Here is a 20,966-nt window from a genome sequence, read left to right on the forward strand (position 1 = left end):
CTTTGGACCAGTTTGGCCTCAAACTCAGCCTCTGCCTCCTGAGTGCTGGGGTTAAAGATACATGCCACCACTGTCTAGCTAAAACTTGATTTGGGGGGGGAGTTGAGATAGGGTTTCTCTGTGTAGCATTGGAGCCTATCCTGGAACTCTATGTAGACCAGGCTGGCCTCAAACTCGCAGAGATCTGCCTGCTTCTACCTCCCTGTACTAGGATTAAAGGCATGTGCCACCACCACCCAGCTAAAAACTTTTTTAAAGTTACTATTTATGTAACTGTGGGAGGGTGCCATGTGTGGGGGTATCCATAGAGGTCAGAAAAAAGCATCAGATCTCATGGAGCTGGAGTTATAAGTAGTGTGAGTACCCATGGGTGCTGGGCACCGAACCTGTGTCCTCTGCAAAAACAGCAAGCACTCTTAAGCACTGAGTCAATCTCTCCAGTCCCCACCCCCTCCCCTGTGTGTAAGACACAGTCTCATGTAGCCCAGGCTAGCCTTGGAACTTACTTTGTAGTAGAAGATGACGTTGAACTCCTGATCCTCTGGCCTCTGCCTCCTTACACTGGCTAGAATTGAACATCCTGCAGTGTGTGCTGTTGAATGCACTGAGACAGTCACTTAGCAAAAGTGATTTTCACACAACATAGCTTTTAATGTCTCTTAATACAACTGTTGACAACATAGGTACACGTGGGTCCTAAAATAGCTCTCACGTTGGCTCCCAGCCCTCCTGAGGGATAGTGGGAAACTCGGGGTCTTCAGCACAGTGCCTGTCCTCTGGGCCATCCTTTGCTCTGAGAGACTAGGGCCAAAATTTGATGGTGTCATCAGGATCTCTGACTGGGTCTTCCCCCTGAGAGAGGTTAGAATTACACAGTGCACTCCAACAGCAACTGGGCCCTGTGGTGATCTGGGCATCCCAGCCTGGGTGCCAGCAAAAACCATGCCTCTCTTTCCCTGAGAGCTTGCCTGTCTTTCCCAGAAGAAACGGCAACTTCCCACACCTGCTAGTCTGGAAAGAAAGCCTGTCTCCGACAGGCTTCTTGATGACAGAAGCCCTTCCACACCGCTTTGGGGGAAACAAGTTCCCAGAGGCCCTTGCCCTCTTGAAGTGCAGTCCCCAAGGATCTGAGCTCACAACCCCAAGCCCACCAGGAGGTAAGGCCTGGTCCGCAAGTGGTAGATTCTTGTGATCGTCACTGTCTTCCACAGAAGTACAGCAAGCTCGCCCTGCTCTGTCTCAGACAAGCCACAGGCAGTGGCTCACCCAGCACTTTGTGAGTGGAGGGGGTGCTGCCACATGCCAGGAGCCCGTGGGTGAAGCTGGAATAAGTGACTCAGGGAATGGGGGAGACGTAGGATAAAGGAAAGGCCTCACCTCGTCACCATCTGTGGATTCCTATGTGGGGTGAGCCTCTGGGGAGTCCATTGCTTTTATAGAAATAAAATTGCCCCTCCCCCATAATCTACCATGAGAAACGATGACCAGCCTGTCAGCCCTGCCCTTAAAGAAGAGACAACATAGCCCTTGGTTTTTTCACCCTGTGTTTATGTATCAAGTGACGATTTGGACGCAGATAAGAGACAGACACTACCAGGGGAGGGGTCTTGATGCAGCCAGTCACCTGTGGGAGAGCTGGACTCAGACAGAGATGAATCCTGGACCGGCCCCTGTGAGGCTGGGCATCCACTGGGAAGGCTCGCTCCCTCACATTTAGAGGCAGCCATTTCACATGTCTGTTGCATGCCCTAAGAACCCCGAACTTCAAGGCCCACTGTCAAGGAGAGTCAGTAGGTGCCCAGCTTTCTTGGGAAATTTGGACTTTCAGCTGGACAAGGGGAGATGGACATTTCCTGGAGTCCGCTACGTGTGAGGAGGGGAGCGGCCCCAGCCCGTCAGCCAGCCTCTGGAGCCTGGCCTGCGTCTGCGCCCTCAGCCTCCACCTGGTTGCTCTTGCCCAGCTTCTTGAAGCTCTCCAGAAAGGCCTTCCAGGTCTCGGGCACACTCTTCTCCAGCAGCCAGCCCTCGCTCTCCCACTCAGCGGGATCCTCGGAGTTGGCCACGCTTTCCAGCGCTGTGTGCAGGTAGCGGAGTCCAGCAGTGATGCTCACCTGGTGGGGAGAGCCGAGACTTAGGGCAGACATGGGCACAGCTGGTGGGGAGAGCCCAGACTTAGGGCAGACATGGGCACAGCTGGTGGGGAGAGCCCAGACTTAGGGCAGACATGGGCACAGCTGGTGGGGAGAGCCCAGACTTAGGGCAGACATGGGCACAGCTGGTGGGGAGAGCCCAGACTTAGGGCACACATGGGCACAGCTGGCAGCTGGGCTGCTAGGAAAATGTGAGTGCCAGCAATACACGTCTCCCTGGGCGTGGGGCTACACTGATGGTGGCACCCAGCCTGCGTTGGTAAAGGCCTGACCCATCCCACCCTGGCCTCCCTCTCCAGCCCCACCCCCACAGCTGTTTAGACCATGTAATAGTCTCCACAGTTGCCTGTTAATCCAGAGCCAATCCTGAGTGAGGGCCCTCCCCCTCCCTCCCTTCCTCCCTCCCCTCTCTCCCCTTCCCCCCTCCCTCCCCCTTCCCTTCCCTCCCCCTCTCTCCCTTCCCCTCCCTCCATCCCCCTCCCTCCTTACCCCTCCCTCCCTTCCCCCCTCCCCTCTCTCCCCTTCCCTCCCCCTCCCTTTCCCCTCCCTTCCCTCCCCCTCTCTCCCTTCCCCTCCCTCCATCCCCCTCCCTCCCCTCCCTCCCCTCCCCTTCGTCCTGCCTCCCACCTTGCTGCAGACACCCCTCCTTTGCTCCATGCCCTCCCACCCTTTCCCAGTGCGTTTCTTGGCCCACAAGAATGTCAGTAGTGTCCCTGGATGGGATCACAAAGTCAGTCACCTCCTGACCTGGCAAGATGGCCTGATGGGTAGAGATTTGCTGCCCAGAGTCACCCTGAGGTTGATTTCACATAGTGAAAGGAGACCACTGACTCCCGCAGGTTGTCCTCCAACATCCACAAGTGTGCCATGGCACACATATGCCCAAACATGTACACACACACAAAGCAAAAAAATACAATTTTTTAAAAAGTCAAACTCAGTGACTCAAGCCAAGGCCATGCAGATAGAGCTCTGTGAGTTCAAGGCCAGCCTGGTCTACCAGAGAGTTCCAGAACAGCCAGGGCTATTTAGAGAGAGCCTGTCTAAAAAAAAAAGTCATTCTGAGACTAGAAGACGACTCGGCAGTCAAGAGCACTTGCTCTCGCAGAGGACCTGGGTTTGGTTCCCAGAAGACACAGGGCAGCTCACAACATCCATGACTCCAGTTCCAGGGATCCAAAACCCTCTTCTGACCTCCACTGGCACCATGCATGCGTGTGATGTGTATACATGCATGCAAACAAAACACACATGTAAAATAAATCTGGAAACATGAAAAGTCATCTCGTCCACAGACCCTTCGGTGTGAGGGTCATCTCCTACCCTCATTCGTGTGTGGGGGTGAAGGGATGTTTGTCACCAGCTTCCCTAACATCCCCTGTGGCAGACTCTGGTGCCAAAAGTGCCAGGGTTGGCCTCCCAGCCTGTGTTTGCGAGGATGTGAGACTGGGAGACAATGGCTGCCTTCTTCCGGCTTCTAGATTTCCAAAGGAGATGGCGACTGCCAGCCTGTGTTTGTGGGGTGTGCCCCGTTGTCACCTGACAGGGAGAGCTGTCGGCTGGTTGTTGGCTAGGTTGGTAGGTACTCCTTTTGCTTCCCTTTTGTATTACATTCACTCCCTAACCTCTGTGCAAGTTGAAGCTCCCTGTGCCGCCCCAGGCTGCTCCCAAAGAGTAGGACTAACCCCGTATCCCATACACCTGGTTTACCCAGCACCCCGGCCCCAGAGCACAGCGGGTGGTGGCAGCGCCTCACCAGACGTCTGCCCATTGGTGCGCTGGGGGAATTTAACTGTAGGAGTATCTGATGATAGTGCCTGGCCAATTTCAGCTATTATTGCTTGCTCAAAGCTTACTAATGTGCTTTACAATGAAAAAGTGACCTTCTGACTGAAGCCTGCTACACCGTGACTCATTTGTTCACGTTTGGTCATCTCCTGACTGGATGTGATGTTCAAAAGGTCGAAGCCAGGGTTACAATGCTGCCAGAAGCCCAGTGCCTGTAGCAGCTCTGCTCACCACAAGTTGGGGTGTTTGAACTCCCTGCTCCCCATGAACTGGTCCCTGTGAGCTGGGGAACATCTACAGTAGTCTGGGAGGAGGTCAGGTGCTCCACTACAGTCCTCAGTGACAGGTGCTCCACTACGGTCCTCAATGGCAGGTGCTCCACTACAGTCCTCAATGGCAGGTGCTCCACTACAGTCCTCAATGACAGGTGCTCCACTACAGTCCTCAATGGCAGGTGCTCCACTACAGTCCTCAATGACAGGTGCTCCACTACAGTCCTCAATGGCAGGTGCTCCACTACAGTCCTCAATGGCAGGTGCTCCACTACAGTCCTCAATGGCAGGTGCTCCACTACGGTCCTCAATGGCAGGTGCTCCACTACGGTCCTCAATGGCAGGTGCTCCACTACAGTCCTCAATGGCAGGTGCTCCACTACAGTCCTCAATGGCAGGTGCTCCACTACAGTCCTCAGTGACAGGTGCTCCACTACAGTCCTCAATGGCAGGTGCTCCACTACGGTCCTCAGTGACAGGTTTTGTTGTGGGTTTTAGACGGTGGTGACTGTAACCTGGTGGAAAACTGCCCCCTCATGCCACCCATTCCCAGGGTGGCTTAGAAGACCCGTGTAGATACCCCCTGTCCACGTCCATGGACTACAAGAGAGATTCAAGGAACCTTCTCTGATAGAAGGAAACTGTCTCAGCTAATGTTTCTGTCTTGATACATTTTGATTTTGGAGGCTGGGTTTTCTTCTGCTGCAAGAATTGCTCTTTACAGGCACCACGTGTCACCCCTGAGCAGCTTGTGGCCCGTTCAGCACCTAGAACAGCTCCCAGCTCTGCTGTTGGAGAATTCCCTTCCAAGGATGAATTGGACAAGGGAGGGGCGGGGGAGGGGTGCTGAGTTTCAAGCTCCAGAGCTTCCAAAAGAGGAGCTAAACTTTTCAGAGGACATGAGGTGGACACCTTATACACTGACTAGAACGAAGCACAAGCCCACACAGACTCCACTGGCTGAAGGTCCCAGTGCGCACATCACCGTATACGAAAGGCCACCAGTAGTCCCCAGAGGTAATGCTGCCGTCCACGTGTAACGTTACTATAGCCATTCAAGGCCTTAGAAACAAAAAGTGGGAGCAGAAGAGGAACCCCCAAGTCGGGCTAAGTGTCCAGATGGGTGAATCTCAGACACAATACAGATGGGCAGCTGCTGTGGACTGGAAGGGCTGAGAGTTTTCGTGGCGGGGGTTAGGGGGTGGGGGTGTTGGGGGTGGGGGGTGGATGTTCCAGAACTAGATTGAGGTGGCAGATAGGTGCTACTGTGAGTACACTAAATAGCTTGATTTTTTTGCAGAGTGTAGTAGCATGTGCGCCTTCAATCACAGCACTTAGAAGGCAGAGGTAGGCAGACCTTTGTGAGTTTGAGGTCAGCCTGGTCTACATGGAAAACTTCAGGACAGTCAGGGCTATATAAAAAGACATTATCTCAAGAAGAAAAAGGAAAAGGAAGGAAGGAAGGAGAAAAGGTTCATTTTATGTTGATTTTACCTAAATATTTTTTGTAAGCAATGATGCCAACCAAGATGGTACACACTATGGTCCCAGCTTTTAAGGGGAGGCTGAGGCTGGAGACAGTAAATTCAAGGCCAGCGTGGGCAACATAGTGAGCCTGTCTCCACAATAAGAAGTCAGGCATAGGGAGGGACACCTGTTCCCCCAGCACTTGGGCGGCAGAGCCAGGAGGATAAGGAATTCAGGGCTAGCCTTGGGTATATATCAAGTTCAAGGCCAGCCTAAATTACATGAGGCTTATTCCCCAGGTCTGGCTTCACCATGTTAAACCCAGGTCAGGCAGGCTCCCTCTCCCTGTCCCCCGTGGGCCTACCTCAAAGAGCCAGACTAGGAGCGTGATCACACCCATGGAGTTCATGAGGCTGCTGTAGTAACTCAGCAGAGCCGCCCTGCAGCCCCGCAGCCAGAGGTTGAGCTCTTCGGTCTGGTGGTCATAGCTGTAGTGTGCCGAGTTGTTGGTGAGCTGGTACTGTATGCAGGGCCGTGGGGAGCTGGGGTTGCAGCAGCTGAAAGGGACTCCGTCTACCAGGTACCGCCCATCCACATTGCTCTTGATTCGACTGGAAGAGAAACATCTCGGTTCAGGTTTCCAGGCCACCTTCAAGCAGCAGGCCTTCCCACCCACTGGGGATTTGCCTTTGCATTCATGCTCTGCCCACGAGCACCCACCACATCCCTGCCTTCCTCGAGTGAATGTTCTAGAAGGTAGAGGCAGAGGGCAAAGTAAACAGAGGTCACAGTAATTTACCCAACCACTACCCTATGTTGCCAAGCAGGCCCCCAGCTTGCAGGGACTTCTCGGATCCCTGCCAGGCCAGTAGGAATTGAGGCCCTAGAATTGAGGTGACTGCTGCTTTTGATACAGTTTTACCCCTCACCCCTTCACCAGCCATCTCTCCCCATCACAGGTCTTCATCACCAAGGCCCTTTCTAGAAAAAAATGTTTCTGGAAGGCCTGCTCTGGCCCAGAGCCTGTGCAGAGGCAGCCCCCACACCCACCCGGAGGCTGGGACAGGCATAGGCCTCACCCCTGCAAACTCACAGCAGTGGACTCTCCCTACTCCCTTTGAAAGACAAGACTATGTCCTCAGCTGACTCCCTAAGCTGCCAGACAAGGCTCCCAGCCCTGCATATCTGTATCAGTTTGTTTCTTTAGTGACTGCTATGTCTTCTCAGGGATCCAAGATCCAAGAGGAATCTTCCCACCCCACAGATCAGGAGTGACAAATTTCTTCCAGCAGCACACTTAAGATATGTGTGCTGATGGTGGTGGTGCTCACCTTTAATCCCAGCACTCGGGAGGCAGAAGCAGGCGGATCGCTGTAATTTCAAGGGCAGCCTGGTCTACAAAACTACACAGAGAAACCCCGTCTCCAGGGGGAACCATGTATGTACTTGGCTGGGCTGGTGGAGCACCTGTACTCCCAGCCCTTGGGAGGTGGAGGCAGGAGGATCACCCTGATCATCCCCAGCTGCACATTGCATTCAGGGCCAGTTCAGATCACATAAGGCTCTGTCTCCAAAGACAAATACGTAATAAAGGCTAGGGAGACCTCTCACTTGGTGAGGCGCTTGACCGTGGGGGTAGAAGGACCCCCACTCCATTTGCTGACTTAGGTGTGGGCTTTAGGGAGCCAGGCAGATGGACTCTGGAAGTCACTGCTAGCCAGTAACCTGCTTGACCAGCACCCAAGGACACCTGCGGTTGTCCTCGACCCTCCACACACCCATGCATCCTCATGTCCAACATGCATGAACACACGTATGCCCGTACACCTTCATACGAGCTCATAAAATAAATCAAGCCTGCCTTAGCCCTGTCCCCTGTTAAAGCCCGTCTGGGGGCTGGCAGGATGGCTCAGTGGGTAAAGGGGCTTGCCAAACTTAATGACCTGAGTCTGAGCCAGGACCACACAGCTGGAGAAGAAAACTCACTTCCACACGTTGTTTTCTGTATACACAACACACACACACACACACACACACACACACACACCACACACCAATAATAATAAATTGTTCTTAAAAACTGAAGAACCCACATGTTAGCCTTACATCCACCAATGGAGAGTGTCTTGGATTTTGTTTGTTTTCTTGTTTCAGTGGCAGCCCGATGTGGGCATGGACCACATGGTCCATTGGTTTGTCATGTGGAATATAGATGGCAAATCTATAGAAAAGTGCCTGTGTCTGTGGGGGGTCCTGCCCCTCCCCATCTCGTTCTCCCTTGAGAAGCTATATCACATGTCCATGAGAGACAACCCACACCTCCATCCATGCCCACGCCCACACCTCCTGCCCACGCCCACCATCCACACCCACGCCCACACCCACACCCAGGCCCACACCCACACCTCCCATCCACGCCCACACCTCCCATCCACACCCACGCCCATACCCACACCCAGGCCCACACCTCCCATCCACGCCCACGCCCACACCCACACCTCCCATCCACGCCCACGCCCACACCCACACCTCCCATCCACACCCACGCCTCCCATCCACGCCCACACCTACACCTCCCGCCCACGCCCACGCCAGTGTAAGCTTTGATCTCTGCAGACCTTGCAGATAAAAAAAAAGTACCTTGGACTTTTGAGTTTTGTTTTGTTTTAAGGGAATTCATCAGCATGTTACTTGAAAGGATATGGTTCTCTTACATTTATTATTAAGACACACACATGTCACAGCATCATGCGGAGGTCAGAGGACAACTTGGGGAGCTGGTACCCCACCCCGTGACTAAGCCATCTTACTTGCCCGCTTCAACTTATCTGAATTTACATCTTCTCTTTCCAAGAGAAGCCGAGCACCCTTTGTTGCAGATCCAACTGTGGGGCCTTTTCTGGGAGCTGCTTTCTACACATCAGGACTAGGCTTTGGGGAGGCCGCACATGGCAGCCTGGGTTATGACACAGTGCCACACGTCCCTCAGTGCTGACATCTCTCCGTGGGCAGACACACAGGAAATACAAAGTGCTCGCTCGAAGGGAACCTCACTGGGCAGAGGCCAAGCAAGAGCCGTCCTGAGTGCCTGGGGAGCCTACATCAGGCTGTGAAATGAACAGACCAAAGGACATCGCAGGGACACAGTCACTTGTGGGTTAGTGGCTGTAGTTCAGGCAAGGTCTTCTCCAAGGCAGGCATGTGCAGGCTCGCTGCCCTTCAGGAGGCAAGGTCTGTGTAACTCTGGGCTGCCACTAGAGCCGTCTCCCTGATGGCACCCTTGTGCCCGGGACAGCGTGAGCCAGACCTTGCTCAGTGTCTGCCCGTCTCCTGGAACTTGAGCTCAGTGCCTGGCCCCTGCTGGTGAGGGTGCCCTCGGTGGGCAGGAGACAGGCTGGAGGGTGTCGGCCGGGCCTCCAGGTGTCCCTGAGCTGGGCAAAGCCTGCACACCCTCCTCAGGTACAGCACAAAGGTATCTGAGCTGAGGGTCAGACCCGTAGTCCCTGGGCCGAGGCTGGCAGAGGCCCCCACCTGTCCACCCCTTCCCGCCTGAAAGCTGGTGGCCCTGGCACACTGAGCAAAATTTAGTCTCAGAGATGATTTCTCCCTCCAAGCACCCAGGACGCTCAACAGGCTCTACTCAAAGCTAGGGGCACCCACACTCGGGTACTGTTGGGCCTACTTCTTTCTGACTTGCAGGCTGTCCCCTGAGCCCTCTCTCCCAGCACATAGTCTCTGAAGCCATCTCTAGAATCACCAGGGACAGTGTGGGCATGGCACAGACCAGATCTCAGTGCCACGTTATCTGTGTGACTGGGTCTTTCTGGGCCTGTGTGGTGACTGGAGCCCGTGAGGCTGGGCCTCTCCTGGCCTGTGTGGTGACTGGAGTTCATCTCCTCACAGGTGATACAAGTAATACACTGTTCCCTCAGCCTTCAGAAAACGTTGGCTTCCGCACCTCAGGCCCCTGAAAACCCCCAGATCATTCTGGAGAGGAGGAAGTGAAACTCTGGGCAGGGCAGTGTGTCATCTAAAACCTCACAGGTCATAGAAGACAGGCTACAAGCAGTTACCCAGGACTTCCCTATTGCCTTGGAATCCATCACTACTCAGGGAGCGGAGGCCTCTATCCCAGGCTGGCCTTAGCTCCCTTTGTAGCTGAGGATATCCTTGGACTTCCGACTCTACTGCCTTCACCTCCCGCGTGCTTAACGTTACAGGCATCTCCACCACACGCAGTTCATGCGGAGCCGGGGTGCAGCCTGAGGCTCCCACCCTGCTGGGTACCCACTTTTCCATGGAGCTCCATCCCAGCCCTGCTTCTGTCGGGGAGAGTTAACACGAAAGATGTGACCCACTCTTCCCGTGTCTCAGGAACAGCACCATCAGCCACCCCACACCACCCCCACATGTCCCCACATGTCCCCAAGCTGAAGTAAAGCCTGCTCACACATGAAGTGAGGGTCAGGTGGGCAGTCATGGGGCCGAGGCCAGCAGAGACTCGTGAGTGTCCCCACTGCTCCTTCCTGAACTTGAGTGAGCAGGACACCCTGCTGGTCCCCACAGGCTGGGACCATGTCTCCCTCACCCTGGGGATCCTTGGCAACATCTCACCTCCTTATGCAGCTCCTCACCACCTGAAGGGAATTACACCTGCCACAGCAGGGAAGAAACAAGCTAAGCAGAGAGGAGGGAGGAAGAGAGGAGGGCGGGAGGAAAGCATGCTACCAAGCTGTCCCCTGGATCAACTGTCCACCATAGCTTCTTACATCTCACTTTTCGGGTGGGCTGCCAAAGCTCAGAGGTCTATGGAATGGCCCCCACTCCCCAGCTGTCCCTCTGTGCCCTGAGTAGGGTTAAGTCACATCAAGGTGCACCAGGTGCCTGTAAACCCCTGCTCTGGCTTCCCTGGCTTTCCCTATTGGTTCATCCATTCACCCCGAATTGGAAGAGCCTGCAGGATGCCTTGACAAGGCTGGATTTGCCTTGGCTGGGGGTGGGGGTGGGGTAGCCTAGAACACAAGCTTTTCCTTAAGACTCTACAAGACCCAGTGACCCCCCCCCAGCAGAGTACCTTTATAGCCTGGGAAACAACCAGCTATAAATAGCCAGGTCACCACCACCTAAGGAGCTCTGTGCCACCTGGCTATGTCCTAATCTGTGTTTGGAAGGAGGCCAGGCCCTAAGGAAACAAAGCGCTACCCTGGACGAGGGCCGGGAGGGCCGGGGAAGCCCCACCTTGAGCATGGCTTCCTCCCCTGTGCTAAACTAGGTTCCTCCTTCAGGACCCAGCACCCCAGTGTGATGAAGGAGGCATGGCCCGAAATTGAGACAGAAGAAGCCCTGGTTGGTTGGGGACAGGTCTGTGTTCCTGAGGACTGGGGTCGTTCACGGGCTTGGCTCCTCCCTGTGCAGACCTCAGGCAGTGACAGCAGAGTACATACCCTCCTCCTAGGCCCCCAACTGAGGGGGACACTAAGGCACAGTTGTGACCTTCTGGACTGCCGCAGAAGTGAGGGTGGGGTCTGGGGCAGTTCTAGGCTGAGGGGGCTATCTCTTTACTCTCTGGGACACTGACCCAGAAGCCTGAGATTCAAACTGTCCTCTGACCTCTGCACACGGTGGCACATGCACCCCACCCCCAAAAAGTAAATAAATACATGTTGTTTTAATTTCTTTTTAAAGCTTTCGTGGATAGTCGCATGCCTGCCCCGTCTCCAAAATAAATAATTTTAAAAACCAAAGAAAATAGAAAAAGAAACTCAAGACAGTTTCTCATCCATAATTGACAGGCGGCTTGACATTTGTCACATTTTAGTCTAGGAGTCTTCACATTTTCTTCACTTTTGTCTTTTTCTTTTCTTTTTGAGACAAGATTTCTCTATGTAACCCTGGTTGTCCTGGAACTCACTCTGTAGACCAAGCTGGCCTTGAACTCACAGAGACTCACCTGCCTCTGCCTCCTGAGTGCTGAACTAAAGGCATGTGCCACCATGTCCTGCTCTTTTCTGTTTTCATGCCTCTTACCAGTGCCAATCATATTTTCTGCGTGTACAATAGTGAAAATTGTCTCCAGGACAATGGAATTAAGATAATTGCATCCCCCTAAGCAGTGGTGGCATATGCCCTTAATCCCAGCATTTGGAAAGCAGAGACAGGAAGATCTCTGTGTGCTCCGGGCTAGCCTGGTCTACAGAGTGAGTTCCAAGACAGCTAGGACAGAGAACCCCTTGAAAAACAAAACAGGCAACAAAAGATAATTGCATTTGCATCCCAGCAAGTTGGCATGGCACACAGAGGTAAAATTTTAAACGTATTTTTAGAACATATTGTTTATTGTAGTGGGGCAAAAGAGTTCTGCTTGTCCCCAGGCTGCACTTTCTTCTGAGGAAGCTTATGCAAATCATGCCCTCCTATCCTGTCCCCACAGACCTGTCATCTAGGAAGGGCAGAGCTAGTCACAATCCCCTCCTTGGCTGGGGATTTGTGGCTGTAATCTCCTTCCACAGAGAAAATGACATCCCAAGCGGTGACCTTCACTAGGGTTTCCTTCCCCCTGAGAAGTGAAGCCTCATCTAGCTGACAACGGTCCAGAAACCCCTGGGCTTCAGGCACATTCTGCTGCTGGGTGCCCGCCAGTTCGACACCCCCGAGATTTGCTGGAGTTAGAGGCATCTGGGTGACCACTGCCCAGGGAGGTCAGCCAGGGCGTCGCAGAGCATGTCCCCTCCCTAGAGAGCATCCATGGGGAAGGCAGCCAGAGCTGAGGCCAAGGCTTCTTCTCACCAGCACCCACCACAGGACTTCATTTTCACACACGCCAAGAATACAGCGAAACTGCTCTGCGGGTGAAAGCGCTTGCCACGCCTACTGTGCCTGAACACCAGGTCCGCAGTGGAAAGAAAGACCCTGTTTCCTAAGCTACCCCTGCCCTCTGCACACACACTGTATACACGCACACGGGTCAAAACGCACTTGGCATGGTGGCACATGCCTTAAATCTCACTTGAAATGCAGAAACAGAAGGATTTCTCCTAGTTCAAGACCAGCCTAGTCTACATAAGGAATTCCAGACAGCCAAACTACATAGCAAGACCCTGACTCAGAGAGAGAGAGAGACAGAGACAGAAACACAGAGACAGAGAGAGAGAGAGAGAGAGAAACACAGAGAGAGAGAGAGAGACAGAGACAGAAACACAGAGACAGAGACAGAGACAGAAACACAGAGAGAGAGAGAGAGAGAGAGAGAGAGAGAGAGAGAGAGAGAGAGAGAGAGAGAGAGAGAGAGAGAGAACAAATAGACATCTAGTTGGCACCTGCCATATACCGGATCTAGGCAAACCAGAGAAAGTGCTCCATGACCACATATTCCAGTATCTTCCCTAGAAAGTTGGGGAGACATCCTCAGGGGTCAGCTACCTGCTTGAGGTCACATGCCAGTTGAGGACACAGTACAGTCCAAAGCTGACTGCACCCCCTCCCTGAACATCCCAGGCAGACAAGGACAGACTCTTTGCTGACACCTTTAGCCTTTTCAAGTGCTGAAAGCTTGGAAAACCAAGGTGCAAACCAGGAAATGTAAAATGTATGACAGACTCCGCCTCTTTTGACAGAACAAGGTGAGTACCAAGAACTATCTGAGTCCCAGAGAGCCCTGAAGACCCGTTCTTACTGTATGAAAACACGCTCTCCTCCTGGTGACTCCGATCTACCTAAGCATCTTTATTTCACGCCACACCTTTCCCTGCCTCGGCCAGATGTGTTGAACCAGATGAAGCTGTCGTGGTTGAGGGCCGGAGGGCCCAGGCTGCTGGCAATGTCAATGGTCCAGCATTAGCCTCCTCACACAGAGATAAATACCCAACAGAGAGGGGAAGCTCTGGGCAGGCTGGGGACATCAAACCACTGGGTCTCCCACCCTGGACGGGGACTACTCACTCTTTGACCTCCTTGGAGGAAAAGTCCAGGTAGCGATTGCTGATCCACTGAATCTCGAACCAGTCCCGGAAGCCATTGTTGCCGCAGCATTTGAACTCAATCTGAAGCATGTCGATGGTCTTTTTCATGAAGCATCGGCCCGGGGTGTCCGTGTCCCGATAGTACTTCATCCCATTCTTGAGCCCGTAAGCCAGGGTGCTCTCCAGGGAGCCCCGCAGCAGAAAGCAACAGAGAGCCACGAGGAAGAGGGTGGCATTGAAGAAGACACACACGGCCAGGTACGGCTTCAGCCAGGGCTTCCACCTGGCGTACTTGGCAGGGTCGAGGGCGTCATAGCAGATCTTGCCAGCCAGAGAGTTGAAGACACAAGACAGCACCCCCACCCCTATCAGGGAGTTGGGTACGAAGTGGCTCTCGGAATTATTCATCACTTCGCTCCTCTTGCGGAGTTCAATCTTCAGGAACAGCCCCAAGCTGAAGAGGATGATGCCGGCCAACACGGACAGCCAGTTCATAAGCCAGAGCCCTTGGGCCAACTTGACCCGCTTCTTCTGGTCAAACTTGACTTTGAGTAGCGCCATGCTTACCGAGTGGGGTCCAGGCAGCCTCCCACAGTTCAGCTTCCACGCCTAGCCCCGGTGAGGTCAGGGCCTAGACCACTCAGGGCCTTAGGAAGAGTTCTGGGGGCCCACGCTGCAGGGAGTTGCCCATCCTGGGGCCTCCCTAGCCTAAGATCCCCGCTAACTGGGTAATGGTAGCAGGAAGCAGTCTAGGCCTTCGTTCCTGCAGCGACCTTCCCAGCCAAGGAGGGACAGCCCGAACGCTGCGGATTAAAAGTGGGATCCACAATGCAGTTGTTAATCTCTTTAACCAGGGTCATCATCCCATTAGAGAAAGCAATGCCAACTCAGAACATGGCTGGGAGGAGCCTCCAGGGGTTTACTTGCTCAGCTCATAAGCCCAGAACCCAAAGGACGGAGCTGGCTAGAATAGGCTGGGCAGCTCCTGCAAGCCACAGTGACATGTTGGGTCTGCGAGTCTGTGACAAGAGAGCGGGGCTGGAGAGGCTCAGTGATTAAGAACACTGCTCATACAGAGAACTTGGGTTTGATTTCCAGCACACACACAGTGGCTCACAACCATTTGTAACTCCAGTTCCAAGGGACCTGACACCTGTTTCTGACTTCCCCAGGCCAATCACATGAGCGGTACACACCCATATCAGACAAAGCATCCACTCACATGTGTTAGCATCACAAAGGAGTAATCCCAGACACCATCCTCATCTCGATGGCTGTTTTTTTTTTTTTTTTTTTGGTTTTTCGAGACAGGGTTTCTCTGTGGCTTTGGAGGCTGTCCTGGAACTCACTTTGTAGACCAGGCTGGCCTCGAACTCACAGAGATCCACCTGCCTCTGCCTCCCGAGTGCTGGGATTAAAGGCGTGCGCCACCAACGCCCGGCTGCTGGGGTTTTTTTGTTTGTTTTTCTTTTTCCTTTTGTTCTTATTTTAGACAGGGTTTAACTGTGTAGCCTCGGCTAGCCTGGAACTCACTGTGTAGACCAGACTACCTTGGCCAGGTGGTGGTGGCACACGCCTTTAGTCCCAGCACTCGGGAGGCAGAGGCAAGCAGATCTCTGTGAGTTTGAGGCCAGCCTGGTCTACAGAGCAAGTCCCAGGACAGGCTCCAAAGCAATACAGAAGAACTCTGTCTCGAAAAAATAAAAACAAAAGCAAACAAACAAAAAAGCAGAGATCCCATTTCTTCTGCCTCTTGAGTGCTGGAATTAAAGACATACAATGCCACAGGTGGCAAGTTCAAGGCCAGTGTGAGCTACAGCAGCCCCTGTCACAAACAAACAAATAAGTAGCCAACTTAAATAGCAGCTGCATTTAACACCTGTCACCTCAGTCACAAACAAAGATAGAAATGGGAAGCTTAACCCCAGGGATGGTGGCACATGCTTTTAGTTCTAGCACTAGGGAGGCAGAGGCAGGAGGATCTCTGTGAGTTCAAGGCCAGCCTGGTCTACAGAGTGAGTTCCAGGACAGCCAGGGCTACACAGAGAAACCATGTCTGGAAGAGAGAAAAAAAAAGGAAGGAGGGAGGGAGGAAGGGAAGGAAAGAGTTTTTGGCTTTAGTGAGTCTGTAAGGTTTTGTTGCTTTTTGTTTCTGTTTTGGGGTTTGTTTTTCTGTCTTGATTTCCATTGTTAAGACTGGCTGTCTATAGCCCTCATACTGATTTGTAGCCCAGGCTGGCCTCAAAATTGAAGAAATCGCCGGGCGGTGGTGGCACACACCTTTAGCCCCAGCACTCGGGAGGCAGAGGCAGGCGGATCTCTGTGAGTTCGAGGCCGGGCTGGGCCGACAGCCTCCAAAACAATACAGAGAAACCCTGTCTCGTAAAAAAAAAAAAAAAAAAAAAAATTTGAAGCAATCTTCCAGTCTCAGCACCACCAAGCCAGCTTATTTTCATTCATTCTTTCTTTTTTTTTGGGTGGGGGGGGAGGGTGGTTTTCAAGGCAGGGTTTCTATGTGGCTTTGGAGGCTCTCCTGGAACTCGCTCTTGTAGACCAGGCTTGTTCTTTCTTTCTTTCTTTCTTTCTTTCTTTCTTTCTTTCTTTCTTTTCTTCTTCCTTTTTTTGTTTTGCTTTTGGAAACAGGGATTTTTTTCTTTTTTAGTCAAACAGCCCTGGCTGTTCTGGAACTCGCTTTGTAGACCAGGCTGGCCTCAAACTCACAGAGATCCTGCCTCTGCCTCCCAAGTGCTGGGATTATAGGTGTGTGCTACCACTGCCTGACTACTTAATGTTATTTCTAACTAGTAGGTATTTTTTTTTTTTTTTGGTTTTACGAGACAGGGTTTCTCTGTTTTGGAGGCTGTCAGTCCAGCCTGGCCTCGAACTCACAGAGATCCGTCTGCCTCTGCCTCCCGAGACTAGTAGGTATTTTAAAAGCAGTTTTAGCTTTACAAAAATTTGAACAGAAAATACTGTTAGGCTGGTTGTGGTAATGCGCACCTTTAATTTGTTACATGGAGAAAGCCCTGTCTTGAAAAGCCACAAGAAGAAGAAAGAGGAGGAGGGAGAAGGGGGAGGGAGGAAAAGAAAGAAAATACAGTTACTATCCCAATCAGTAATATTTTTAAGACTTTATTATGCATACACTGTTCTGCCTGCATGTATGCCTGCAGGCCAGAAGAAGGCACCAGACCTCATTATAGAGCCACCATGTAGTTGCTGGGAATTGAACTCAAGACCACTGGAAGAGCAGTCAATGCTGCTAACCTCTGAGTCATCTCTCCAGCCCCCAATCAGTAGTATCTTATATGGTTGTGTTATACTTTTATATTGTGTTGTTTGAGGCAGGACTTTGCTATGTAGCCCAGGCTAGCCTCGAATTTATCTCCCTTTCTGCCTCAGCTGCTGGACAATACATTTATTTGTTTGTTTGAATGTTTATTTATTATTTTCTTTGAGACAGAATTTCTCTGTGTAGCCCTAGCTGTCCTGGAACTCACTCAGTAGCTTCCATGTGGGTGCTGGGAATTAAACCTGGGTCCTCTGGAAGAACAGCCAGTGTGATTAACCACTGAGACGTCTCTCCAGCCCTGGAATTAATTTTTTATTCAATGGTTTTATTAACATACTCATATTCACAAATGCAACATTCTCCAGATCCTGTTTATGCTATTTTGCTTTTAATTTAAAAGGGTTGTGGGGCAGGAGAGATGGGCATTTGATGCATGCCCTCTTCTGGTCTCCTCTGGTGCCAGGCATGCACATGGTGCACAAATATACATGTGGACAAAACACACACATAAAATAATAAATAAACAATTATAATGAAACCAAACTGTCCCTCAAAGTTGTGTTTTACTATCAGTGTTAAACCAATTAGTTGCAACCCCCGGGGATGAGGTGATGAGGGTCGCTACTAATTTGGTGGGTCTTCACGAGCAGATCCGATCTTAAAAGTAAACTTCAAGAGGTTAAAGGAAACAGGCTCAAGACAACTTTTGCTGATCAAGAGCATTTATTTTTGGGGTGAGATGGTTCTTATAGGAAAAGAATCTCAGGGGGCGTTACAAGCATGCCAATCAAGTCTCAACTCAAATATACACCAAATAGGTAGAGACAAAGCTGTAATTTTCCATCAGTCGCATTCCACAAATGCTTGTCAGTGTAAGTCAGGTGCAGGAATTAGGGAGGGGTAGGAAGTATTCAAAGGAACACTTTAACCTTTTGTTAACAAAGACAATTGCTCTATAAGGGTTACTTCCCCCTGGCTAGGTGGGTGGGCTGCCCTGTGTAAATTTAACTTTTATGGTTAAACTTTTCCTTTGTCTCAAGGGCATGTGTGCTCGCAGTCACGTAGGCAGAAGGCCAAGAAATGGCTGACAGACTCCATTTTGTTCAAGGTTCTAGCAGTCCCCAACACCAATTTACACCCCGTTTCCCATGGCCTGTGACTTGTCCAGGGTTTTCCACAACTCTGACACCTTCAGCTAATCAATATCATCTTTTACTTACAGGCCACTTAGAAAAATCATTTCTACTGCATTAGTGGTGCGGGCCTTTAGCTCCAGCCCTCAGGAGGCAGAGGCAGGCCGATCTCTGAGGTTGAAGCTAGCTTGGCCCACAGAGCGAGTTCTCCAACACAGCCAGGGCTACACAGAGAAACCCTGTCTGCAAACGCCCTCCAGGATCAAAGACAAGACAAGGGCAATGAGATAAAGGTGCTTGCTGTCATTCCTAACAACCTGAGTTGGATCCCCAGGAGTCTCATGCTAGAAGAAGAGAGCCAACTCCTACAAGTTATCCTCTGACTTCTGCTCACACGCTGTGGCGCCAATAGATGCACGCGCGCGCATGCACACACACCAGCGTTTTGTTTGTTTGTGTGTGTGTTAATTTCCGGGTAGCCCGAGCGGTGCGCGTCTGTAATCCCAGTACTACCGAGGATTGTTGAGTTTGAGACCAGACCTAGCCAGACCCCGTCTCCAATATCTTTGTTTCCAGATCACTAAGTAAAATCAAACCAAAATCCACACAAGAGGTATAAGAACGAAGCCACGGAACAAAGATGGTTTTTTTTTCCTCCAACAAAGTCACCTTGGAAAACAGCACTGGTTCCTCTGCTGGAGCAAAGCTTGGGCTCAGCCGGGCATCTCCCGAGGCCGGCTCGGGGCCGGGGGCTGGGGTACACAGGAACATCCTGTGTTGTTATTGTCATACAGTTTGGGCAAAATTTTTTGTTGTTTTACGTTACCCAGGGTCTCTGATTTTCTTTTGACAACTCCTGCCTTGGTTCTTCACAGCTCTGGAATTTGAGAACTTCTCAACTTTTCGCCACCAGAGACGTTGGAAAGAACGGACTTGGCTTGCTGGAGTTGCTAAGCCTCAGCGCAGACTTTTCCCCAAGCGAGACTCTGCCTCCCTCAGCAAGCATCTGGAAGCTGTCCAGAAACAGGATTTAGGTGGCTGTGGGAAGCCCCTAGAGCACGTGTGTGAATGAGAGAAAACAGGAGGGAAGCGCTGGGTTGAAGTCAGAAGTAGGCATGTGACAATAGCCCCGCAAGGACAGTGGGAGAGCCGCGTGCCAGCCAACCGTGCGGGGACCGCGCGGAGCCGGTGCCGCGGCTACGAGCGCCCCCTCGTGGCCATAAAGAGAATGGTTTCAAAGGGTGGAAAGAAAGGGGCGCTCAGGCCACTCACCTCTGCGAGGCTGGCATCCTTGAGGAGGTCAAATTGCCAAGGAAGGCAAAAGGAAACTAGAAATGGGCCCACGAGAGGAAAACATTTCACTTTCATCAGGATATCACGCGACGATTAAACCTCAGTAAATGCTAACTATGTTACATTTAAAGCATAAGAAAATGGAACTGGCCAAACGGCTCAGCCTGGCTGGCCTTGAACTCACTGTGTAGATGGGGCTGACCTCCTACTCACAGAGATCTGCCTGCCTCTGACTCACAGGTGTCACCACATCAGACAGCTGTTATGGTTGTATTTGTCTCTGAACATATCTGCGCATCATCCTTTAGCTTGAAATTTAGTTTAGTTTTGCTTTTGAGACCAAGACTCACTGTGTATCTCTGTCTGACCTGGAACGCACTATGTGGACCAGGTTGGCCTCAGACTTTTAGAGATCTGCCTGCCTCTGCCTCCTGAGTTCTGGGATTAATGGCTGTGCCACCGTGCCCTCCTGACATTTTATTTTCACACAGTATATAACGTTTGTTTGGCAGTGTTTGTCTCTCAGCATTTTGAGACAGCTGTTCTAGGCTTTTTTTATTTTATTTTATTAATTTTTACATACTAATCACAGTTCTCCATTCCTCCCTTCCTTCCCGGCCCCCCACCTCCCCCTGAATGTGCCAGGCTTTGTTGACTCCCCATGGGAGGCCTTACCCTTTCTGTTCCAGGGTTTTCTAGTCTGGGGTATTAGTAAAGGGAAGATGGCCGCCAGTCTAATTGCACGTTTCTTTGTGCATGAACTGACTTTTCACTTGGGCCAGATAGCTCTCTGTTATGCGAGCTGCTTGGTGCATTGCGGGTTGCTTCTCGCTACCTCCCGACTGCAACAGGAAAAGGCGCCCTCACCAAGTAGCCCCAGGAAGGCAGAGACCACGAGCAACGGAGAATTTCACTTTCTGTGGCATGCTTTCTCAGTAAAAGGTGACATGGGGGGGGGGTGTCAAAGGCAGCTTGAGCTACACGAGATCCTGACTCAAAATAAATAGATGATATTAAAGGCTCCCTAAGGGTGGCATGGGGAAAAAGGTCAAGAAACTCTGCTCTAAGATAAAGTTAACTAACTGGGGACGTGGGGGTGGGGGAAAGAGCTAGAAGGAGATAGAGGAGGAGGGGGAGGACAGAGAGGAGGAGAAACAAGGGGAATGGATGAATTCCTCAGGAAGGAGCCAGGAAAGAGTAGATTCTTGGTTTGGGTGAGAAGCCTCATGCCGGTGCTGTCAGGACTCCAAGGCAGAGGCAGGGGCATAGACATGGGCTCCAGGTCAGCCCTGTCTACACGGTGAGTACCAGGTCAGCTGACCCCAACAAAGGCACATTCTGAAGCCAGCTTCCACTGTAGCAGACACAGCTCAGTCTCACGAGCAGTGAGGCAGTGTACCATCCATGGGGCTTGACCGGGTTCACTTTCTCCACCAATTTAACAACCAAAAGGCTGAAGCCGGGCATGGTGGTGCACATCTTTGATCCCAGCACTTGGAAGGCAGAGGCAGGTGGATCTCTCAGTTGGAGGCCAGCCTGGTCTATAGGGTGAGTTCCAGGACAGCCAGGGTTACATAGAGAGACCCAGTCTCGGAAAACCACAAACAGAATTA

General features: G+C 51.8%; 1 protein-coding gene across 1 annotated transcript; it reads right to left on the reverse strand.

The window, feature by feature from the left end:
• Positions 1-627: 627 nt before the first annotated feature.
• Positions 628-20,168, reverse strand: Prph2 (peripherin 2). The gene is made up of 4 exons (XM_040729649.1): positions 20,120-20,168; positions 18,887-19,016; positions 6,042-6,288; positions 628-2,111 (listed from the first exon to the last, which is right to left on the reverse strand). Exons 1-4 carry the CDS (start codon positions 20,166-20,168, stop codon positions 1,896-1,898), a joined length of 642 nt encoding a protein of 213 aa, XP_040585583.1. The 3' UTR covers positions 628-1,895.
• Between the last annotated feature and the right edge of the window lie 798 nt (positions 20,169-20,966).

The sequence above is a fragment of the Mesocricetus auratus genome, unplaced genomic scaffold (assembly GCF_017639785.1).
Source record: "Mesocricetus auratus isolate SY011 unplaced genomic scaffold, BCM_Maur_2.0 Super-Scaffold_100021, whole genome shotgun sequence".
Lineage (NCBI taxonomy): Eukaryota > Metazoa > Chordata > Mammalia > Rodentia > Cricetidae > Mesocricetus > Mesocricetus auratus.